Raw genomic sequence first — 23928 nt, forward strand, 5'->3', positions numbered from 1 at the left:
AATACAATGTAAATAGCACTAAGCCACAATACACATTAAGCCTTCCATAAAGGGACGCCAACTTTTCCTTGTCTTGTGAATTTTGTGTGTATTACCACAAGGGTGCAACAGATTCAAAACCTAGAGAAACCACTGCTGGAGTTAAACTCACATATCCAGGAAAGGTCCTGAATGAGATCTCCCTGCCCCCTACTGTGATTACGCTTTAGAAGAAATATGCAATGTTAAGTGGAGACATGCTCCAGAGATGCCAACCTATCAAAATATTTGCTTCAAACGGAAAGTATTTCTTCAATAAATGAAATAGTTCTAAAGTTGTGACAAAAACTCTCCAGTGTTCTCAGTTAACTAGATGCCCAAGAAAGAGCAAGAATGTTATGAAATACCAATGATAATTACTGACATACAAAGAATTGACACCAAGAATATGTCAAATCAAGAGATTTTTCAAGAATGCTTTAAATTTTCATGTTAGTCTACCTCATCAAAACATTAACTAATTTGAAAATCCTATTTAAAAGATAATTTCTGCTTACTGGTTTGTTATAGGTGAGAAGCAAGGTTTGTGGGCTTCTGCTCTATGCATCTACAGAAAACTTTTGTGTAGCTGAACTATAACAAATAGCACAATAACTGGGATAACAGTTTTTTTTTTTTTTTTTTTTTTTTTGAGACGGAGTCTCGCTCTGTCGCCCAGGCTGGAGTGCAGTGGCGCGATCTCGGCTCACTGCAAGCTCCGCCTCCCGGGTTCACGCCATTCTCCTGCCTCAGCCTCCTGAGTAGCTGGGACTACAGGCGACCGCCACCATGCCCAGCTAATTTTTTGTATTTTTAGTAGAGACGGGGTTTCACCGTGGTCTCAATCTCCTGACCTTGTGATCCGCCCGCCTCGGCCTCCCAAAGTGCTGGGATTACAGGCGTGAGCCACCGCGCCCGGCCTAACATTCAGTTTTAAGCTAAGTGGCTACTTCTGATACAATGTTATAAGCTGAACAGTATTCCATATCTAGGTGCAACTAGATTAATTTATATTTTGCCTAAGGAAGACACAATCATGAAATTTAACATGTAATCACTCCTCAAATAAGTATATACAGTCACTAATTTCCTACTTACGACATGTAACGTTTTCCAAATATTGAACATGAACATCTTGGACTTCTCTTGATGAGAGAAAGAATAAGATGAACAAAGGAGAATTAATTCTCTGTGATCTTAGCACTTATCTTCTGACATATTATATATGTATTTGTTTATTGTCTTTCTCTCATGAGAACGTGGACTACATAACAGCAGCAATTGTGCCTGTTTTGTTCACTGATTTATCTTCAGTCCTGGATTACAGGTCCTCCAAATGTATATCTAAAGTGAATAACTGAATGACTGAATAACTGAAGTGCTGGAAGCACTTTAACATCTGTGTATTTCTAAGATAGATATTTAGTCTAACTGTTCTAGAGACTGTTTACATAGCGGATATTTAGAAAAAAAAAAGATGTCTTTTAAAGCTACAATGACTTAGCAATGAATTGAGGGAAACCTCAGACTTTGCAGAAGCCCATTTATAGATGAGAGTGTACTACTGAGTGGGGATAATTAATAATGTATCTGGGAAAACATGCTGTTTCTGGCTTGGAGCTGGAGTGTATTTCTGTGAAGAAATTTGAACCTTACAATATTATAGACCATCTGTAAAACTTCAGCAAAGCACAGGAATTAGAAACACCAGGTATTGTGGAAGAGAAAGGTGAAGAAGGGACCTGAAAACACAGAGTTTATTTGAAGTTTATATAAGAAGTTGTTAGATTCCCATCCCTGCCCTGCCCAGCCAGGTGACTACCTTCCCCAACACCCACAGGAAAGAGAACTAGAGAAATTAAAGAGGGAATCTAGACTTAGTGACACCACACACTGAGCAAGGTAGAGATTAGGTGCAGGACTGAAAACAAGGGGCTTAAGTAAATGTCTGATATTGAACAGTGAAACCCCAGCCCAGCCCTCTTTTCCTGCCCAGCTCCAAAATGCTGGCACCCAAGACATATACTCTCCATTCAGAAGACTGGAGGATTCTTTGCTAGAGAATCTGAACAGCCCAGGAAAAAAACTTAGAAATACTGACTTTTGGGCATTTCAAAAAAAAGCATGGATTATCTTAATGTTCTATGGTCAAGCTCTCTCCACACATAAGCTTCTAATCAGTTTTTCAGTGCCTAAGTGAAAAACACATTGCAACCATAAAACAAGAACAGGATGCTATAAAAAGGAGACAGCTGGAGAAAAAGAAAGAACTATTACAAATTAAAACTATGAGAGCAAAAATAAAAAATTTTTAAAAGGATTGGAAAGTAATGTTGAAGAAATCTCTCAAAGGTGGATTAAAAAACCAACAAACAAAAGTATAGAAAACAGAAAAGTTAAGTAAACAAGAGTATCATATCAGTATAGGAAATCTAATTACTTTATTTATTTATTTTTTTGAGACAGAGTCTCACTCTGTTGCCCAGGCTGAAGTGCAGCAGCACAATCTCGGCTAGCTGCAACCTCTGCCTCCTGGGTTCAAGCAATTCTCCTGCCTCAGCTTCCTGAACAGCCAGGACTACAGGCATGTGCTACCATGCCTGGCTAATTTTTGTATTTTTTTTGGAGATAGAGCTTTGCCATGTTGGTCAGGCTGGTCTCAAACTCCCGACCTCAGATGATCCACCCACCGTGGCTTCCCAAAGTGCTGGGATTATAGGGATGAGCCACTGTGCTCAGCCAGAAATCTAATTTTTTATTAATACAAGTTGTAGAAGGAGAAAATAGAGGAAATGGTGGTGAAGAGATTATCATAAATAATACAAAAGCATTACTCAGAATTAAAGAATATCTCTAGGGCTTGCTAGGTACCAACAGAATAAATGAAAAAGACTCAAGAACAATGGTGATAAAAAGGAGGTTCTAAAAGCTTTTGGAAAGAAAACAAGGTATATATAAAGGATTAGGAATAAGTATAGTATCAGAGTATTTAATAGTAATATTGGAAGCTCAAGACAATGGAGCAATACCTTCAAAATTGAGAAAAAATAATTTTTACCCTAGAATGATATACTGTGTCAAACAAATAAGCAAGTATAAGCATAGAATAATGATGCTTTTAGAAACAGTTAGTCTCAAAAAATTTATGTCCTATGCATGTTTTGTCAGGAAGCTACTGGAGGATATGCTCTACCAAAATGAAGAATAAAATCGAGAAAGAATATGACATGAGATGAAACACAAAAGAGAAGAGATAGGAACTCCCAGGAGAACAAGGTGGTAAGCCTTCAGAGCATCCTAGGTCCAGACTGAGCTTAATGGAGGGCTCTAGGTTGGAGGCCTCCAGGGTAAAACATGTAACTCGTAAGTGTGGAAAACTGTACTGACAGACATTTTACAAAACTACATTAAGGGTTATGAAATGACTTAGCCAAAGGTTTGAAGAAAAATAAGCAAATTTTAAAATGAGGCATTTCATAAACCCCTAGGAAAAACAAAATCGTTCAAGAAGGAAATGTTATCCTCGGCTCCGGAGTGACATATTTGCATAGTACTAATACTGAAAATACTATATATAACATGGATTCAGCCAAAAATCATGCAATAATTGTATTGGGATGGTGGTAGGAAGAAGGAAGGTGAAAGAGCTATAATTCCCATCATCCATAATAAGAAGCAATAGATAATTTGTAAACTAATAACAATTTTAGCAGTATATGAATAGTATTTAGAAATATGGAGGGGAAAATCAGAGAAACTTCCTTAAGAGGTAAAAGTGAGTGCCTGTGGGGAGAAGATGGGTGGGGTAGAGGAAGAGAACTGCTAGTTTTGAGCATTATTTGATTTTCTATGCGCTTATGTTATTTTGAAAAAAATAGAAATTTCAAACCCAAATGTATAAAAAATATTAGGGACAGTGTAGTACAGCAAGAAGAGTTTTAAGCTAGGAATAAAAATTTAAAACTGTTGATTACCTATACCCTGATGTTGGGTAAAACATACCACTCTGGTTGGGTGCAGTGGCTCACGCCTGTAATCCCAGCACTCTAGAGGCTGAGGTGGGTGGATCACCTGAGATAAGGGGTTTGAGAGAAGACTGGCCAACATGGCAAAACCCCGTCTCTACTAAAAATACAAAAATCAGTCTGGTGTGGTAGCGTGCACCTGTAGTCCCAGCTATAGCTACTCAGGAAGCTGAGGAACAAGAATCACTTGAACTTGGGAAGTGGAGGCTGCAGTGAGCTGAGATTGCACCACTGCACTCTAGCCTGGGAAACTGAGCGAAACTCCATCTCAAAACAAACAAACCAACTAACCCACTTCTTTGGGTCTCAACTTCTTTATTTATTCACTAGAAGACTTTCTTTCTAAGGGTCTTTCCAACTCTAAGGTTCCGATCCCATCATAATAAAGTATTTTTCTAGGAATAGCAAAGAAAGAGAAACTTTCCTCCACGTTCTCATGGTATAGCTTTATGTATTTCTGTTCATTTTGCCAAAGGTCTCCCCTATCTTTGCTTCCTTGATATTAAAATTGAACTACCATATCTCCAACATGGGAATCATGTTGTACCTGTGAGGCTAGTCTTCGCATAGCCTCCTCCTGCCGCCTGCGCATTTCTGGAGTTCCTGGGCAGCTTCCACTGGTGATAGATGAGTGGGCTGAAGGTGGCTGTGTGAGTGGCAGCTCTCTGTTGGCATCCACATCTGGATTAAAAAGATTTAATATTTGCATCAGATAATCATAAAAACTTTAAAGAAAAATGGCTAAATTCTATTTGCTCTATGATCCAACAATTTCGCTCCTAAATATATTACCTAAGAGAAATAACAACACATGTCCACCCAAAAACTTGTACACAAATGTTCACAGAAGAATGATTCATAATAGCTAAAAGTGGAAACAACCTAAATGCCTACCAACTGATGAATAGATGAAACACAAAATATCCATTCAGTAGACTATTACTCAACAATAAAAAGAAATGAGATACCAACACATGCTAGAACGGGGATAACCCTTGAAAATGTTACGCTAAATCAAAGAGGTCAGTAAAAAAAAAAAAAGGACCATATATTGTATGATTCTATTTATATGAAATGCCCAGAATAGAAAAATCTGTCGAGACAGAAAGTAAATTAGTGGTTACCTAGCACTGGAAATAGAGGGTTAAGAGGAGAATGGGGATTGGCTGCTAACAGGCATGAGTTTCTTTTAAAGGGATGAAAATGGCCTAAAGTTAGATTATGGTGATTGCTCTACAACCCTGTGAATTATACTAAAAATACTGAATTGAACGCTTTAAATGGTAAATTACATGATATGTGAGTTACAGCTCAATAAAACTGTTTCAAGATTTTTTTAAAAATTCAATTTGTTCTTGTTATTTAGAAAATTTATTACTAGTAGAAATTAGACTATATTTATGAATAAGATCATACTTTAAAAATGGATACCAAAGTAAATATTAGAAGTTGTTATTTGATGGCCAATAGTGATTGAAAAAAAGGAAGAATAGGAAAAAGTAGTCCTCATTTAACTCCCTACCAGTAGGAGTGAATTTAGACTTCTTTCATTTAACTGGTGCAGTAAATTTCTTGGTCACTGGATACAGTTCTGGATAACTGCAGGGGGATGGGCATGGAGGATGGCAGTGAAAAAAGCCTCAAGAAATGTGTAACATTTTGGATTGAGGTGAAGTTCAGTGATTGTATGTCACTGTATTATTTCTGCTGTTCACTTCCTCCCCCTACTCTATTCCCCTTTATTTGGTATTTGATTCTGTGGGTAATTACTGTCCAAATGCCCTGTCTAGCTATCTCCTTTTGGAAAATGCGCTTCTTTTTGTCTAAATGCCTTACTTTCTGTTTGGTATTCAGACAGTAGGAGAAATAAAAGTTAATAGGTAGGCAGTAGTCAATGTGCATAGCACAATGGCAAAAGAGACTTCTGAAATGAGCAGAGTAGGAACGGCAGGATTTATTTAATTAACAGCTGTTGGCAAATGTCAAATCCAAATAATAACTACATTGAGTTATTTAGTGATAGAAACATACAGTCTTGTATTAGAGCTCCCCCAACTACTATGCTGAGAATCCCTGTAGTTAACGTAATAATCTTGAATTATACAACAGGTCTGTTTTCACAAAGAATTTTTGTTCTTTGTGTGTGTGTGTGTTGGGGGTATGGACAATGGTGGTGGTGGTGGTGGAGACTGATGGGGGTATCAGGTTTGGGAGAGTAGGTGGAAAGCAGGATGACAGGCTAGTGCCTGCCTTGACAGCTTTTCTATACCTTTCCAGGGAAATGACAAGGAGGGGGGCGGGCTGGGGGGCTGAGTTTCTGTGGGGGAAGGACAGCCAAGCAAGGCAATACTGCAGGCTAAACTGCTCCTATCTTCCACAGCAGTAGTGCTCAGCTTTTATTTCTACTATTCTTTGAACATCAAACAGAAAGAAGTCAGGGGCAGAAGAAAGAGTGACAGATGATGCAGAGAAAGAAGTTGTGAACTCCAATGATTTCCCATGTTTTTTTTTTTTTTAATCACTACAACTATTAATTGGTATAATCACCCAAGGATTAAGAAAGCCAGTGAGGTTCCAAATGACCCATCCAAGCTTAATATAAGTTAAATTCTGTAAAAATTAAGCCAACCCTCCATATACAGACATCATTCTCATTCTTATTAGAGAAAAAACTGCTGCCGCCAGCAACATATTCAACACCAGTTCATATGGGTAACACATTTGTGCCAAAAAATAGCTTGTATTATATCAGTCACTTATTCTTGACCCTTCTATTGGTTAAGATGGCATTGGCAGAATATAGTTTGGCCATCAATAAATTGTAACCAAAAATATTTTGTATAAGGTAACACTGGTTCTGAGTATTTCTGATATATACAACCGCATATTTAGCTCTCTTAACTCCTTTCAAATTCTGAAATCTACAGGCCAAATCTACAGTCTCAACAATGGATGTTTATCTCATGAATGGGGAGTGTCTTGGTGTTTCTGAAGATTCTCCTGAAGACAATGGATGTTAGAGAATAACTTAGTGAACTACCTTTAAAGAATCTCTGCTTTGGGGAACACATGGGCTGTTTTCTATAAACTCTTGCTCCCCCGGGCTCATAGAGAGATCCCCAGGTACCTCTGCGTTCTGTGAAAGGAACTCTTCTTGTCCTTGGGATTTATTTTCTGTCATGCATGATTCTACCACTCTGTTATCTGCAACTCCGATATACAGAGGAGTCACAGAGACTTTGAGCTTTCTGGTTTCCTTTCTGACACACTCAAATAGCAAGCTGCTTGGACTACTCAGATAAACAGCAGTTTGAAGTGATAAATACTTAAGCACTCAAAGGAAAACACTGGAATAGTGTGGAAAGTTACTTTTAACCATGAAGACGTGTTCTCAGAATCAAAATTTTAGCAGAGACAATTCTGACAGATCAATTAGTCACACTTCTTCATTTTACAAATAAGAAAACTGAGCCCTAAAGAATTCAAGTAAAATTCTCAAGTTCACAAAGTCTAGTCAGTTTGACTCTTGGGGCACAAACCCTGGGCTCCTGACTCCCACAGCACTACGGCAATCTGTCTCAGAAGAACTGCATTTAGAAACTAAGCATTATATTCCTCTGAAGAAAAGAATTCTTCCATATCGATTCTTACCATACCCTGATAACGAGGTATTTTGATTCAGTTTTCTTCCAAGACACCAGTTCTTCCACATGTTAAACATCTATAAGTTTACCAGAGGCCATCTGCCTCCTTAATGATACAAGGCTGCTAACTAGCTTCAATAGGAAGTCAATAAGTTTGGAGGGTCTTCAGTGAGTTCCTGTTAAGTTTCTAGCACTGTGCTAGACCCTGTAACTACTATCGTCTCACACAAACCATTTCTAGTGGTTGCTGTCTGAAAGTCTGTGGTAGGCTAGATTATTGATTTGGACTAGCAGAGCAATAGTTCTTTTTTTGTTCTCTTCTAACTAACAGAATCCAGGTAAACTGGTTCTATACATGTAGTATGTATAAGAAGAACACTGATACATTTCTATTTATTTTCTTTACTCAAGTGAGTTTCACCAATAAGGAGAGGCAGCATAGCAAAATGGATAGGAGAATGGCCTCTGAAACCAGACTGCTTAGTTCTACCATTTATTGGCTGTAAAACCTAGAAGAACTTATTTAACCTCTCTGGGCCTCAGATTACTTACCTGTGAAATGAAGAAAACCTCACTGAGCTGGTAACAGGATTCTATGAAACTAATATTTGTAAAAAACTTAAGAGTGTTTGGCACATAGTAAGTACCATATGAGTATTTTAAAAATAAATCAGTAAGATCCTAGTGGTGATTACTGGGCTGACCCCTGCTTGGGATGAAAGAAGCCTGAATACATATGAGAGCTCAGCACCTTTTCACAAGGAAGCGGGAGAACCCCTTCAAGGACACAATGAAGCTCAAGTCCAAGCAGTGCAACACTGACGCCAACAGCAAAGAAATGAAGGATGCAAACAGACTGTGCTGGCAAATAACAAGAACTGGGCACAGACTGAGCAAAATCCGACAGGATGAATGCAAATCACTCTACGGGCAATTGCTGCAGTCGTTATCTAAAGGACGGCCCAACCATACAGCCGGCACGGAAGAGTCATCAATTTATTCTACTAGAAAGGTTTTTCTTCAGTCACGCTTAGGTGTCTATTGGGTATGTGGGTTAGATGTAAATAGAGTATTACAATCTTTCTCTCAACTCTGAATGAACAGTCCTCATGTGGAAGTCAGGTTTTGCAGATGAGAAAATAAAAGGATATACGACCTAATACGACCTAATATAAATATGTCAGAAAAACTTCAGCGCCAATGAAGCAGGGAGTTCTTTAAAAAGGAATACGTACGTTTGGGGGAGGCATGTGGGCTGTCTGAGGCGATCTGTCTCATCCTTGTACCATGGCAGCTGAGGGCCACCAGTCTGGAGATGATGGCAGTTTTGCCGAATCCAATGTTTCCCACGATCACCACTCCCTGGTTCACGCTGGCATTTGAACTTTGAAGTTGAGCATCTATTTCGTGGAAAACCCAATCTCGGCCAACAAACACTGACTCTGTAGTGATGCTGGGCACTTCAAAGAGCAGAGGCTTCAAGGAGATATCTGGAGGCCTATAAGGTGCAAAGCGAACTGAAAGGAACAAGAGAAAACAAAACTTAGGTCAAACTGTCAACACTGAGAGAGACACAGAAAAAATGCTGTGTGGTTTAGGAGACTTGAGTTATCACATGATGGCATCCTAGGCTTATTCAGAAATAATACAACTTTGAATGTTGATTCTATACAGATAAGCAACACAGGTGAGCTAGAGCTAATTGATACTCTAGATTGCAGAACACAAACATTGATAAAACAGTAATGATTTATTTGATCAGTCAGAAAGTCGGGATGATATTCAAAATTATTTCAGGGAAGGGATGGTCCAAGCACCAGCAATCAGTATGGACGCGAGCCTAGTGAAGAAGGGTCCCAAAGGCCTCCTATGCCACGGGATAACCTTTTAATTGTCGGATTGTGGAGAGGTGCAGGAGTGAAGTTCCTGTTGGAAAGGCCAGGCTGTGGTGGGGCATCTAGACAGCTTACCACAGCAGCTCTTTACTAACCAGTAAGAACATATTTCATTATTTCACACCAATATGGCTGTACCAGTACATATCAGCTGAAAATCAGTCCTGAAGAAAGCAGTATAGAGAGGTTTGTTTCTTTAAAAACACCAATGAGAAAAGTAACTCCTTTAAGTTCATGATGGTATGTTTTAAAATCTAGTAGGTATTAATATTAGGGGAAGCAAAGCCACTAAAAGCTCTGATGGTTTAAAAGATCTTAAACATTCTAAGCAGTCGAGCAGAAAGCAGGCCTTCACTCAGTGTCTCTGCGCCTGTACTGCTTAATATTGATGCCAACTAAAAAATAATTTTTGGCTTACACATATATCTTGGGGATAGATCCACACTGTTTTTCTCAAGATTTTTTTCTGTGCTTATATATTTATGGGTTGTGCTAAGGGCCAAGAATAAGCTATACTGTCAACAGTTTTCTAAAAATGCAAAATTGATGTGACATGCTTTAAAAGAAGATCTATTAATTATATTGATGGTAAAAGGAAGTCCTGTCTGATGGTCCATATCTGGGTTAAATGGCCTCCTAAACTGTTCCCAGAGCAGCTCTAAGATGTATCACTTTATCTGTCTGAAACCAAGTACTTCATTTTTGTTTCTTTAACCTTAGCACAGTGCCTTGATATATACTAGGTGCTCAAAAAATATTTAAGGAAAGAATTAATTAAAAATAAGGTATTACACTCTAACTCCATTTTTCAAATATTTTGGAGCACAAGAAAGGCCAGGAGTGGGAAACGGATGGAAAGAGAAAGAGAAATTACAAAGGGGAAAATGAGATAAGTTATACTTCGTACGTTACTCTAGAACATACTTGAACCACTTACACACCACAAGGTGGGATATAGAGATGGTGGCTTACTTGAGAAAACACAGACACACACACACACATACATGTGCGCACTCTCATTTAAAACTGCCTGAAAGCCACTAGAACCGAGCATTTTAAAAAGGATAAACATTCCAAAAGTAGTGCAAATAATTTAAAATATAAAGCCAAATTCTGACAACAGAAACAAAATGCCCAAAGTTTTCATTAACTAAAGTGGGGTTGTTGGGGGATTAGGGGAAGCTGTGGAGATAAAGCTACAGGGTCACTTATAATTCCCTGATTCACATTTCTGCAACACAATTTACTCATGTATTTATTAATAATTTCAACTTTCATTTTAGATTCAAGGGGGCACACGTACAGATTTGTTATCTGGGTATAGTGTGTGATGCTGAGGTTTGGGGTATGAATTATTCTGTCCCTCAGGTACTAAGCATAGTACCTAACAGTTTTTTGACCCTTGCCCCCTCCACTTCTTCCCCCGTCTAGCAGTCCCCAGCGTCTATTGTTACCATCTTTACGTCAATGAGCCATGGGTACTCATTGTTTAGCTCCCACTTACAAGTGAGAACATGTATAATTTGTTTTTTTTTGTTCCTGTGTTAATTCACTTCGGATAATGGTCTTTAGCTGCATCCATGATGCTGCAAAGGACATGACTCCATTCTTTTTTATGGCTGCATAGTATTCCATGGCGTATATCTTTATCCTATCCACCACTGATGGGCACCAAGGGAGACTCCATGTCTTTGTTACTGTGACTAGTGCTTTGATGAACATATGCATGCATATGTCTTTTTGGTAGAACGAAAAAACTCCTCTTTCAAAATCCATACCTATAATTAAAGAATTTGATGAAAAATTAACTTTAGTTTGCCAAAAATCCTTTTAAAATCAGTGTCTTATAGCTAATAGATTCTATTTTACTTTTCTTAAACATTATCTTACTGAGATAAAATTCACAAACCACAAAATTCACTTTTTTAAAATATACAATTCAGTGGTTTTTAGTATATTCACTAAGTTCTGCAACCATCACTACTATCTATCCCCAAACACTTTCATCACCCCCAAAGAAATCCTATATCCATTAGCTGTCACTCCCAATCCTCATTCCTCCCAGTTCCTGGCAACCAGTAATCTACTTTGCCTGTAAAGGTTTGCCTATTTTGGACATTTCATATAAATACAATCATAGAGTATGTGGCCTTTTATTTCTGACTTCTTTTACTTGGCTTAATATTATTCATTACTTTATTGCGGAATAATATTCCATTGTAAGGATATACCATATTTTGTTTATCAGTTAATAAACATTTGGGCTGCTTCCACTTTTTGGCTGATTAATGCTGCTATGAACATTCATGTACAACTTTTATGTGAACATATGTTTTCAATCCTCTTGGCTATATATCTAGGAGTGAAATGTCTGGTTCATATGGAAACTCTCAGGTTCACCTTTCTGAGAAACTGCCCAACTGTTTTCTCTACTTGGTTTTTACTATATTCTTATTCAATATATTTTCACTATAGAAAACTTAGGAATAGTAGATAAAATAATAACTGTGTTTCCATTAGCTAGAGAGAAATGCTATTAGTGTGTATTCTGAGTTCTGCCTGTACCATATATATTTATTTTAAAAACAAAAATGGGATTATACTATATATACTGTTTCATCATTTACTTTTTTCACTTAGCAATATAGTGTGAACATTTCTCTACATAACACATAAATCTATATTATCATTTTTAATATGTGTAGGCTCTTCTATTATATCACTAAGTTATACATTATCTAACCAATAGCTTACTGTTGTATGTTTAGATTATTTTGGTTTTCCACTGTTACAATCACAGCTAACAATGAAATAGCCTTTACTATATGCCAGAAACTATTTCTAAGCATGCTAACTTGCACAACCATCGGATGTGTTATTACTACTTTGATTTTATAGACAAAACAGAGGCAAAAAGACATTAAGTTATTTGCCTAAGGTCTTTTACCAATCTGAATCTTATTTACTATGCTCTAGTTCCTCTCACGAAAAGCAGTACTACAAGCAGTGGTACAACACATATCATTAGATATTCACCTTGGCACACCTGCCTTATTTTTCTTGAAACAAAATGCTAGAAGTGAAAATTTCTGGGTCAATGGGTTGTGTTTTTGATACACCTTACCAAAATGATCTCCAGAAAGATTATACTGGTTACATGAAAATGACCACATCCCTCTCAGTTTCATCATCATGGGGTAGTATTATTATTCTTAGTCTCTGTTACTCTAGTTAAGAATGACATCTCATTGTGTTTAATATATGTTTTGAGTATGAAAAGTAATTTTTTTTGTGTGTGTGAAAGGTGATTTTTTAAAAACATGTGTACTGGCTACCTGCATTCTTTTGTGAATTGCCTGTTGATGGCTTTTACTCACATTTCTATTGGAATGCCTGTGTTTGCCTTACTGAATTTGTGAGAACATTTTTAACCCTGAAGACATTAATCTTTTGCCTTTCATATTTATTTTTTGCAAAAAATTTATTCAGTTCTTTGCCTTTAAAATTTTTCTTTCTTCCTTTTATTTTAGAAATAATCTTTTTCTTTTTTAGAGACAGAATCTTGCTTTGTTGCCCTGGCTGGAGTGCAGTGGCGCAATCTCGGCTCACTGCAACCTCTGCCTCCCAGGTTCAAGCGATTCTCCTGCCTCAGCCTCCTGAGTAGCTGAGACTACAGGCGCGTGCAACCACACCAGGCTAATTTTTGTATTTTTAGTAGAGATGGGGTTTCACCATGTTGGCCAGGCTGGTCTCGAACTCCTGACCTTAAGTGATCCGCCCACCTCGGCCTCCCAAAGTGCTGGGATTACAGGCGTGAGCCACCAAACCTGGCCTCTGCCTTTTATTTTAATTTGTAAAAGTTGAAAAAGTTTATGTCATCAAATTTGTCAGTCTTTTTCTTTATGGGTTCTGCCTTTAGTGTTGTTCTTTGAAAGTTCCCTCTTAATCCAAGAGTATAAAAAATTAACATTTTTTTTTCTAGTGCTTTTTTGAGTCTGGTATAGAGTAGGGATCTGACTTTATTTTTTTTCCCCAAATGGTTAACAAATTTTATCAGTGATAATTCAAATTATCACCAATTTGTAAAGCCTACTTGATCTTATTTATATTGGGTTTGTTTTTAAGTTATCTAGTTTGTTCCACTTATCTGTAAGCCTGCTACTTTTGCATAAGTGTCACACTGATTTAGTTATTATGTTTAGTTAATTGTGAGTCTCCCATCATTATTCTTATTTTTTTCAATAGATTTTGAAAAATAGTTTCAAAAATAATTTCCACAATTAGTTTGAAATTTACCATAAGAAATATTTTCCATTTTATTCACTCAGTTCTGACCGTTAATCAGAAACTGCTCCATTTACATTTCATTAAATAGATTTCTTGAAATAACCATAAAACATCTTCTTAAACCAAAGACAGATAATTATTTCATCTTAGCAGATATACATTACATATTTGAAAATAATGATTTAGTTTTAATGTCATATTTTAAAAACCCAGATAATTCACACAATTTAGAAAGCAAACATTTAAAAATGTTTATCTTTGAGATAACCAAGTAAATACAAATTAAAGCAAACTATATATACCATTAGAAAAAAATAGCGTTTTTTGGTATATAATCATTTCAAAACCATCTTTTGAAAAAATATTCATTTCTGTAGTTACTGGTAGCACTGTAAATGTGTCCAACTTTTAGAGAACTGACATTTTGTAAATGCCAATTTGACCTTAAAATCCTGTTCTGGGAACTTACTCTAAGGAAATGATTCATAAGAAAAGTGCAAACACACAGACACACACACACACACACACAGTTTTTTGCAGCATGTATGGTGTTAGTAAAGGTGATTTAGTAAACTATAGTATACCTACCGAAAATTACATAGACATTAAAATAGAAAGCAATATTTTGCAGAATCATGGAAATGTGGAAGTATTTATGAAATAAAATTTACTAAAAGAGTAGAATAAAAACAGAATATATATTATGATTACAATTTACAGTATATACAGATGGAAGGTAACAATACTCCAAAACAAAAATAGTGAAGGTATGATATGATTAGCTGTACCTTTAATTATAATTTAAAAAAATTTTCAATAGGAATATTAGCTATATTTTTAAAAAGCTGCAAAATGAATTGGTTATTTTACCCAAAGACAAAATAAGCAAATATTTTATCACAATCGCAAATTACTCTGTCATGCATGGGTGAATATAAGTACTGCCAAATCCAACAACTAATTAAACTACATCAATTGAGACAAGCAAGCATATATATCCTGGCTATCTCTCTCCCACTTTTATTCTGTATACATTTTTAGAAAATGAAAACAAAGTATATGTAGTTAAAAATTTTAACTACTGTAGCTATTATAGAATGATTTTAAAAATTAAAAAATATATAAATATATAAAATTAGCTATTTTTGCCAGGACAGTCTGAATGTCAGGCTGAGTACTTGGTTTATACTTCCTTTGAGTGATAGGCAGTGATGACCCATTGAAGTGGACCTAATACTAGGGTAGACTCACTGGAGAGGGAAGACAGACTGGAGAAGACTACTCACTGTAATAGTCCCAGAAAATGTGATGAAGGCCTGAAACAGGGACATACCAATGAAACTGGAAAGAGTGATTGTGTAGGACCTGTCAAAAAACTACATGTAGAGGGATACGGAGGGGAAGAAGCCAAAGATTTTTCCACAGTTTCAAATCTGAGGGATTATGGAGCTGAAGAGTACCCAAATTAAAATATATGAAGAAATTTACTATGGGATAGAAATAGCTTTCCTGCTTTCTTTCTGTTATATAAAGGCCTTCCCCCACTAAATATGAATTACAGATGTAATTTCCTCAACATCTGGGAGGAAAGGATTAAAACTCTGGATACAGGCTGGGCAAGGAAGCTCATGCCTGTAATCCCAGCGCTTTGGGAGGCCGAGGTGGGTGGATCACGAGGTCAGGAGATTGACACCAACCTGGCTAACATGGTGAAACCCTGTCTCTACTAAAAATACAAAAAATTAGCTGGGCATGGCGGTGGGTGCCTGTAGTCCCAGCTACTTGGGAGGCTGAGACAGGAGAATGGCATGAACCCGGGAGGCAGAGCTGGCACTGAGTTGAGATTGCGCCACTGCACTCTAGCCTGGGCAACAGAGTGAGACTCTGTCTCAAAAGAAAAAAAAACCACACACACACACACACACACAAAACACAAAAAACAAAACAAAACAAAAAGACTCTGGATACATTAGAGTATGCTCAAATTTAAACTTCAACTGCATTAAACAAAATTGTTCACTGAATTAATCTCTATAAAAAAATCAAAGAACTACACCAATATTCTGTGATTACGTGACAGTTCTATATTCATACAAGCCCTGAAACTCTGAGTTTGAATTCTACAGAATATAAAAATGTAGCAGAAATCCTCTTTATTTTATTTAAGGCCTTTATTTTATGTAGGCCACTGAAATGAGGAATATGTGTAGGATGAAGGTCTGAATATCTTAAGACAAGTTAGCCTATAATTATTTTTAGATTACATTGGGGGAAAGAAACATACATGAATTGATATAAGCACTTGCTAACATACAAAAGGGCAGTAGGGTGAGAGGAGTAAGGAGCTCATAAAATAAGAACTAATAAAGTAACGGTAGTTTTCTAGAAAAGAAAGGGTCCTTCTCATCAACTACTCCTATTGCTACCCTAGACTGAGGCTGGAATGACCAGTGCTGGCACTGGGCCTGTCTGATGATAAAAGGACCATATCACTCCCCTACACAAAACCCTCCAGTGTTTCTTTATTGCATTTAGAATAAAATCAAAACTCCCTCCCACAGGGCTCAAGGCTCTAGATGATTTGGACCCTGCCTACCCACCCCTGCAGGCATCTCACATCACTTCCCCCTCAGTCTATGCTCCAGCTCTTCTGACTTTCCAGTTTCTCATTTCAGCGTAAATGCTACTATGTTAGAGGGGCTTCCCCTGATAAGCTTTTAAAGTTGGTTTCCCTACTGCTTATCTTTTTTTTTTTTTTTTTTTTAAGAGACATGGTCCTGTTCTGTTTCACAGGCTGGAGAGGCAATCACAGCTCACTGCAGCCTCAAATTCCAGGGCTCAAGCAATCCTCCCGCCTTAGCCTCCCAAGTAGCAGGGACTACAGGCATGTGCCACCATACGCGACTATTTTTAAAAAACTGTTTGAAGAAATGGGGTCTTGCTATGTTGCTTAGGCTGGTTTTGAACTCCTGGCCTCAAGTGATCTTACCTTGGCCTCCCAAAGTGCTGGGATTACATGCGTGAGCCACCATACCCGGCCCCCATAATTTTCTTTTAGCCAGAGGGCTTATTTGTTTTTCTTGGAGAATGCATCAAAAATACTAATTATTTTATGTTCTTATCACATATCACAATCTAACAATATTTATTCTTTTGTTTTCTTGCTTATTCCTGTCTTCTTAACTAGAATGCAATTTCTATGAAGGTAGGAACCATCATTGTATCAGTACACAGTCTGTGGTACATAGTAAAGGCACAGTAAATATCTGTTGAATGAATGAATATTGAAGAAGGGAATCAAGAGAGTTTTATTAAAATAATTTTTATGTATTAGTAGAGGAGATGAGTGAAGTATTTTGTCATTATGGGTGTCATTATATCACACACCTTCTGAGTATAATTAAAATGAAAGTTCCTGCTATTTAACTAAGAATTAAACTTAACCAAGCAATCCCAGTCTGTCTTCAAATCTTACGAACTTTTCCCTTAGAAAGATCTCTTGTAACAGTCATCTCTGTTCATTTCCAACTGCTTCCACCTAGCTCAGGCTTTTGCTACATTTACTCTCCTTCCTTCCAACCTGGCTTCCCTTACTTCCTGCCTCAGTCACTCCGTTTTGGGTATTCCAACTCTTTATTACAATGACTGCATCATGTCATTCCCTTCTAGCGCTTCCGAAGGTGCAGTTTTCTACTGTATCAAATCTAAGCTAAGCTCCTCCCCAGGTTCTGACGGCTGTCTGTAACATGGCTCAATTCTGTTGTGTCCATGCTTCACAGCCCACCACCATGTGCTATCTGAGGCAGACAAGGCAATCTTCACAGAGTACCCTGACAAACTGCTCCATTCCAATTCCTGTGCCTTAATGCAGGTTGTCCCTTTTACCTGAAATGCCCAACTTCTTCTCTTCATACCATGTCCAGATATTATGGTCAAGGTTAATTTTCATCTTCTTCATAATATCTTCCTTAATCAATCTAGTCCTCATTTATTTTTCTCTTCCCAAACTAAGTTTACTCCATATAATTTAGTGCTTAATTATATGCTGATTTACACTACTTATTAACATTTTAAATCTTGTTTTTCCAACCAGACTGCTTTTAGAGAAAAGATAATGTCTAGCACAGTTTTAAATACAGACTATACGTGAAAGACAGAAGAAATAAGGGAAATCATAGCGGGCGGGGCCAAGATGGCTGACTAGAAGCAGAAGCGATCAGAGGCTCCCACTGAAAAGAACCATAACCTAACACTGTGTGAATCCTGCATCGGCAACCGAGGTATCCAGGTTCTGTCATCAGAACTGACTAGGTGGCTGGTATGACCCACAGAGAGGAAGGAAGAGCAGTGTGGTACAGCGGCCCACCTGAGAGCCACACGGGGCAGGGGAGTCACCCCCAGACAAGGTAGGCAGTGAGTGAGTACGCTACCCAGCCTGGGAAAACATGTTTTTTTCCATGGAACTGGGCAACCCATGGATCGGAAGATCCTACTCGTGAGCCCACACCACCAGGACCTAACGTCCCAACCATGGAGCCGCAGAGATTCTCAACAGCCACTCAGCTAGAATGTGCTTAAGCCTGCCAAGCTCCTTGGGGGAGGGGAGGCAGTGACCCAGTGACCAGCACCACAGCTGCAGCTGCCTGCTGTCTAAGCCATTTGAGCTCCTTGGGGAAGGGGCAACAGCGAACAATAGGACTTGATAGCTGCCTCATACACTAAGCTTCCTGGGCGGGGGAAGGGCAGCAGCCATCTCTATAGCTCCCGGCTGCGTTTGTCCCCTGCTGGAGCAAGGGAGGCTGGATGGCTTGGTTCCAAGAGGTGTCCTCCATAGCTGAACACACTGGCTGTTGTGGACTGCGGACAGAGTGCCTCTTCAGGCCTGACCCATTCCCCCTCATTGGGCGGGGCCTCCCTGCAGGAACTCCAACAACTCCAGCCAGGGACTCCGGGACAGAACTCTAATCTCCCTGGGCCTGAGCCCCTAGGTGAAGGGGTGGTCACAGTCTCCATGGACCAGCAGACTTAGTCTTTGCTCCTGCATAGTTCTGAGGAATCCAGGCAGCCCAGACAAGGCCCCCTACACAGCAAAGCACAGCCTGTCCACCAAGGGACAGTCAAAGTGCTTTGTTAATAAACAGGTCCTGCTCCCCGTGCCACCCAACTGGGTGAGAATCTCTAACAGGGGTTGTCAGACACCCTATACAGAAGTGTTCCTACTGGCATCAGGTCGGTGCCCCTCGAGGTCAGAGATCCCAGAGGAAGGAGCAGGCACGCATCTTTGCTGCTCTTCAGCCTCCTCAAGCGACATCTCCAGGCACAGGAGCGAACCAGATGAAAGGGCCTGAAGTGAACCCCAAGCAAACTGCAGCAGCCCTACAAAAGAGGGACCTGACCATTGGAAGAAAAACAAACAGAAAGCAACAACAGCATCAACAACAAAATACCCACAAAAACCCCATCTGAGGGTCAGCAGCCTCAAAGATCAATACTAGACAGACTCATAAAGATGAGAAAGAATCAATGATAAATGCTGAAAACTCAAAAGGCCAGAGTGTCTCTTCTCCTCCAAATGATCGCAACGCCTCTCCTGCAAGGGCGCAGAACTGGATGAAGGATGAGATGGACGAATTGATAGAAGTCGGCTTCAGAAGGTGGGTAATAAACTCCGCTGAGCTAAAGTAGCATGTTCTAACCCAATGCAAAGAAGCTAAGAACCTTGATAAAGGTTATAGGAGTTGCTAACTAGAATAACCGGATTAGAGAGGAACATAAATGACCTGATGGAGCTCAAAAACACAGCACGAGAACTTTGTGAAGCATACACAAGTATCAACAGCTGAATCGACCAAGCAGAAAGATATCAAGACCATCTTGTCAAAATAAGGCATGCAGACAAGATTAGAGAAAAAAGAATGAAAAGGAATGAACAAAACCTCTGAGAAATATGGGACTATGTAAAAAGACCGAACCTATGATTAACTGGGGAACCAGAAAGAGAGGAGGAGAATGGAACCAAGTTGAAAAACACGCTTCAGGATATTATCCAGGAGAACCTCCCCAACCTAGCAAGACAGGCCAACATTCAGATTCAAGAAACACAGAAAACCCCAGTAAGATACTCCACGAGAAGATCAACCCCAAGACACATAATCATCAGATTCTCCAAGGTTGAAATGAAGGAAGAAATGTTAAGGGCAGCCAGAGAGAAAGGCCAGGTCACCTACAAAGGGAAGCCCATCAGACTAACAGCAGACCTCTCAGCAGAAACCCTACAAGCCAGAAGACAGTGGGGCCAATATTCAACATTCTTAAAGAATTTTCAACTCAGGATTTCATATCCAGCCAAACTAAGCTTCATAAACAAAGGAGAAATAAAATCCTTTCCAGATAAGCAAATGCTGAGGGATTTTGTCACCACAAGGCCTGCCTTGCAAGAGCTCCTGAAGGAAGCACTAAATATGGAAAGGAAAAACTGGTACCAGCTACTTCAAAAACACACCAAAATATAAAGACAAATGACACTACGAAGAAACTGCATCAACTAGTGTGTGAAATAACCAGATAGCATCATGACAGGATCAAATTCGCACATAACAATATTAACCTTAAATGTAAATGGACTAAATGCTCCAATTAAAAGACACAGACGGCCGGGCACAGTGGCTCATGCCTATAATCCCAGCACTTTAGGAGGCTCAGGCAGGTGGATCACCTGAGTCCAGGAGTTCGAGACCAGCCTGGCCAACATGGCAAAACCGTCTCTACTAAAAATACAAACATTAGCCGGGCATGGTGGCGCATGCCTGTAATCCCAGCTACTAGGGCGGCTGAAGCAGGAGGATCCCTTGAACCTGGGAGGTGGAGGCTGCAGTGAGTCGAGATCATGCGACTGCACTCTGGCTTGGGCAACAGAGTGAGGCTTCATCTCAAAACAAAGAAAACCCGACACAGACTGGCAAATTGGGTAAAGAGTCAAGACCCATCAGTGTGTTGTATTCAGGAGTCCCATCTCATGTGCAAAGACACACATAGGCTCAAAATAAAGGGATGGAGGAAAATTTACCAAGCAAATGGAAAGCAAAAAAAAGAAGGGGTTGCAAATTTTTGTCAAATCCTAGTCTTTGACAAAACAGACTTTAAACCAACAAAGATCAAAAAAGACAAAGGGGGCATTATGTAATGGTAAAGGGATCAATTCAACAATAAGAACTATCCTAAATATATTGCACCCAATACAGGAGCATCCAGATTCACCAAACAAGTTCTTAGAGACCTACAAAGACCATCAAACAAGTTCTTAGAGACCTACACAGTAATAGTGGGAGACTTTAATACCCCACTGTCAATATTAGACAGACCAATGAGACAGAATATTAACAAGGATATTCAGGACTTGAACTCAGCTCTGGATCAAGTGGACGTGATAGACATCTACAGAACTCTCCACTCCAAATCAACAGAATATACATTCTTCTCAGTGCCACATGGCACTTATTCTAAAATCAACCACATAATGGGAAGTAAAACACTCCTCAGCAAATGCAAAATAACTGAAATAACAAAAAACAGTTTCTCAGACCACAGTGCAATCAAATTAGAACTCAGGATTAAGAAACTCACTTAAAACCAAACAACTGCATGAAAACTGAACAACTTGCTCCTGAATGACTCCTGGGTAAATAATGAAACTAAGGCAGAAATCAAGAAGTTCTCTGAAACCAAGGAGAACAAAGACATAACTTACCAGAATCTCTAGGACACAGCTAAAGCAATGTCAAGAGGGAAATTTATAGCACTAAATGCCCACATCAGAAAGCCAGAAAGATCTCAAATTGACACCCTAACATCACAATTAAAGGAACTAGAGAAGCAAGAGCAAACAAATCCAAAAGCTTGCAGAAGACAAGAAATAACTAAGATCAGAGCAGAACTGAAGAGTAAAGAGACATGAAAAACCCTTCAAACAATTAATTAATCTAGGAGTTGGTTTTTGAAAAAATTAACAAAATAGACCGCTAGCAAGACTAATAAAGAAGAAAAGAGAGAAGACTCAAATAGACACGATAAAAAACGATGAAAGGGATATCACCACTGACCCCACAGAAATACAAACTACCACCAGAGAATAGTATAAACACCTCTATGCAAATAAACTACAAAATCTAGAAGAAATGGATAAATTCCTGGACACATATACCCTCCCAAGGCTGAACCATGAAGAAGTTGAGTCCCTGAATAGACCAGTAACAAGTTCTGAAATTGAGGTAGTAATTAAGAGCCTACCAACTGAAAAAAGTCCAGGACCAGATGGATTCACAGCCGAATTCTACCAGAGGTACAAAGAGGAGCTGGTAACTTTGCCAAACAATTGAAAAGGAGGAACTCCTCCTTTACTCATTTTACAAGGTGAGCATCACCCTTATACCAAAACCTGGCAGAGACACAATAAAAAAGAAAATGTTAGGCCAATATCCCTGATGAATACTGATGCAAAAATCCTCAATAAAATACTGGCACCAAATCCAGCAGCACATCAAAAAGCTTACCCACCACAATCAAGTCGGCTTCATCCCTGGGACGCACGACTGGTTCAACATATGCAAATCAATAAACATAATCTATCGCATAAACAGAACCAATGACAAAAACCACATGATAATCTCAACAGATACAGAAAAGGCCTTTGATAAAATTCAACATCCCTTCATGCTAAAATCTCTTAATAAACTAAGTATTGATGGAACATATCTCAAAATAATAAGAGCTATTTACAACAAACCCACAGCCAATATCATACTGAATGGGCAAAATCTGGAAGCATTCCCTTTGAAAACTGGCACAAGACAAGGATACCCTCTCTCACCACTCCTATTCAACATACTATTGCAAGTTTTGGCCAGGGCAATCAGGCAAGAGAAGGAGATAAAGCATATTCACATAGGAAGAGAGGAAACCAAATTGTCTGTTTGCAGATGACATGATTCTGTATTTAGAAAACCCCATCATCTCAGCCCAACAACTCCTTAAGCTGATAAGCAACTTCAGCAAGTCTCAGGATACAAAATCAATGTGCAAAAACCACAAGCATTCCTAGACACCAACATTAGACAAGCAGAGAGCCAAATCATGGATGAACTCCCATTCACAATCACTACAAAGAGAATAAAATACCTAGGAATACAGCTAACAAGGGATGTGAAGGACCTCTTTAAGGAGAACTACAAACCACTGCTCAAGGAAATAAGAAAGGACACAAACAAATGGAAAAGCATTCCATGCTCATGGATAGGAAGAATATTATGAAAATGGATATTCTGCTCAAAGTAATTTATAGATTCAATGTTATTCCCATCAAACTACCATTGAGATTCTTCACAATATTAGAAAAAACTACTTTAAAATTCATATGGAACAAAAAAAGAGCCTGTATAGCCAAGATAATCCTAAGCAAAAAGAACAAAGCTGGAAGCATCATGCTACCTGACTTCAAACTATACTACAAGGCTATAGTAACCAAAATAGCATGGTGCTGGTACCAAAACATACATACAGACCAATGGAACAGAACAGAGACCTCAGAAATAACACCACACATCTACAACCATCTGATCTTTGACAAACCTGACAAAAACAAACAACGGGGAAAGGACTCCCTATTTAATAAATGGTGCTGGGAAAACTGGCTAGCCATATGCAGAAAACTGAAGCTGGACCCCTTCCTTACACCTTAGACAAAAATTAACTCAAGATGGATTAAAGACCTAAATGTAAAACCCCAAACCATAAAAACCCTAGAAGAAAATTTAGATAATACCATTCAGGACATAGGCATGGGCAAAGACTTCATGATAAAAACGCAAAAAACAATTGCTGCAAAAGCCAAAATTGACAAGTGGGATCTAATTAAACTAAAGAGCTTCTGCACAGCAAAAGAAACCATCATCAGAGTGAATAGGCAATCTACAGAATGGGAGAAAGTTTCTGCAACCTACCCATCTGACAAAGGTCTAATATCCAGAATCTATAAGGAACTTAAACAAATTTACAAGAAAAAAA

At 38.6% G+C, this 23928-nt stretch overlaps 1 protein-coding gene across 7 annotated transcripts in view; it reads right to left on the minus strand.

The window, feature by feature from the left end:
- Positions 1-23928, minus strand: part of TANC2 (tetratricopeptide repeat, ankyrin repeat and coiled-coil containing 2) — a 478761-nt gene that overhangs the window by 106462 nt on the left and 348371 nt on the right. For all 7 annotated transcript variants that reach the window (XM_008012171.3, XM_037993758.2, XM_008012175.3 and 4 more), the window contains 2 exons: positions 8923-9204; positions 4591-4724 (listed from right to left, as the gene is read on the minus strand). In XM_008012171.3, coding sequence (XP_008010362.1) covers positions 4591-4724; positions 8923-9204 — 416 coding nt within the window. The remainder of the gene's footprint in view (positions 1-4590; positions 4725-8922; positions 9205-23928) is intronic.

Source organism: Chlorocebus sabaeus, chromosome 16, assembly GCF_047675955.1.
Source record: "Chlorocebus sabaeus isolate Y175 chromosome 16, mChlSab1.0.hap1, whole genome shotgun sequence".
NCBI lineage: Eukaryota > Metazoa > Chordata > Mammalia > Primates > Cercopithecidae > Chlorocebus > Chlorocebus sabaeus.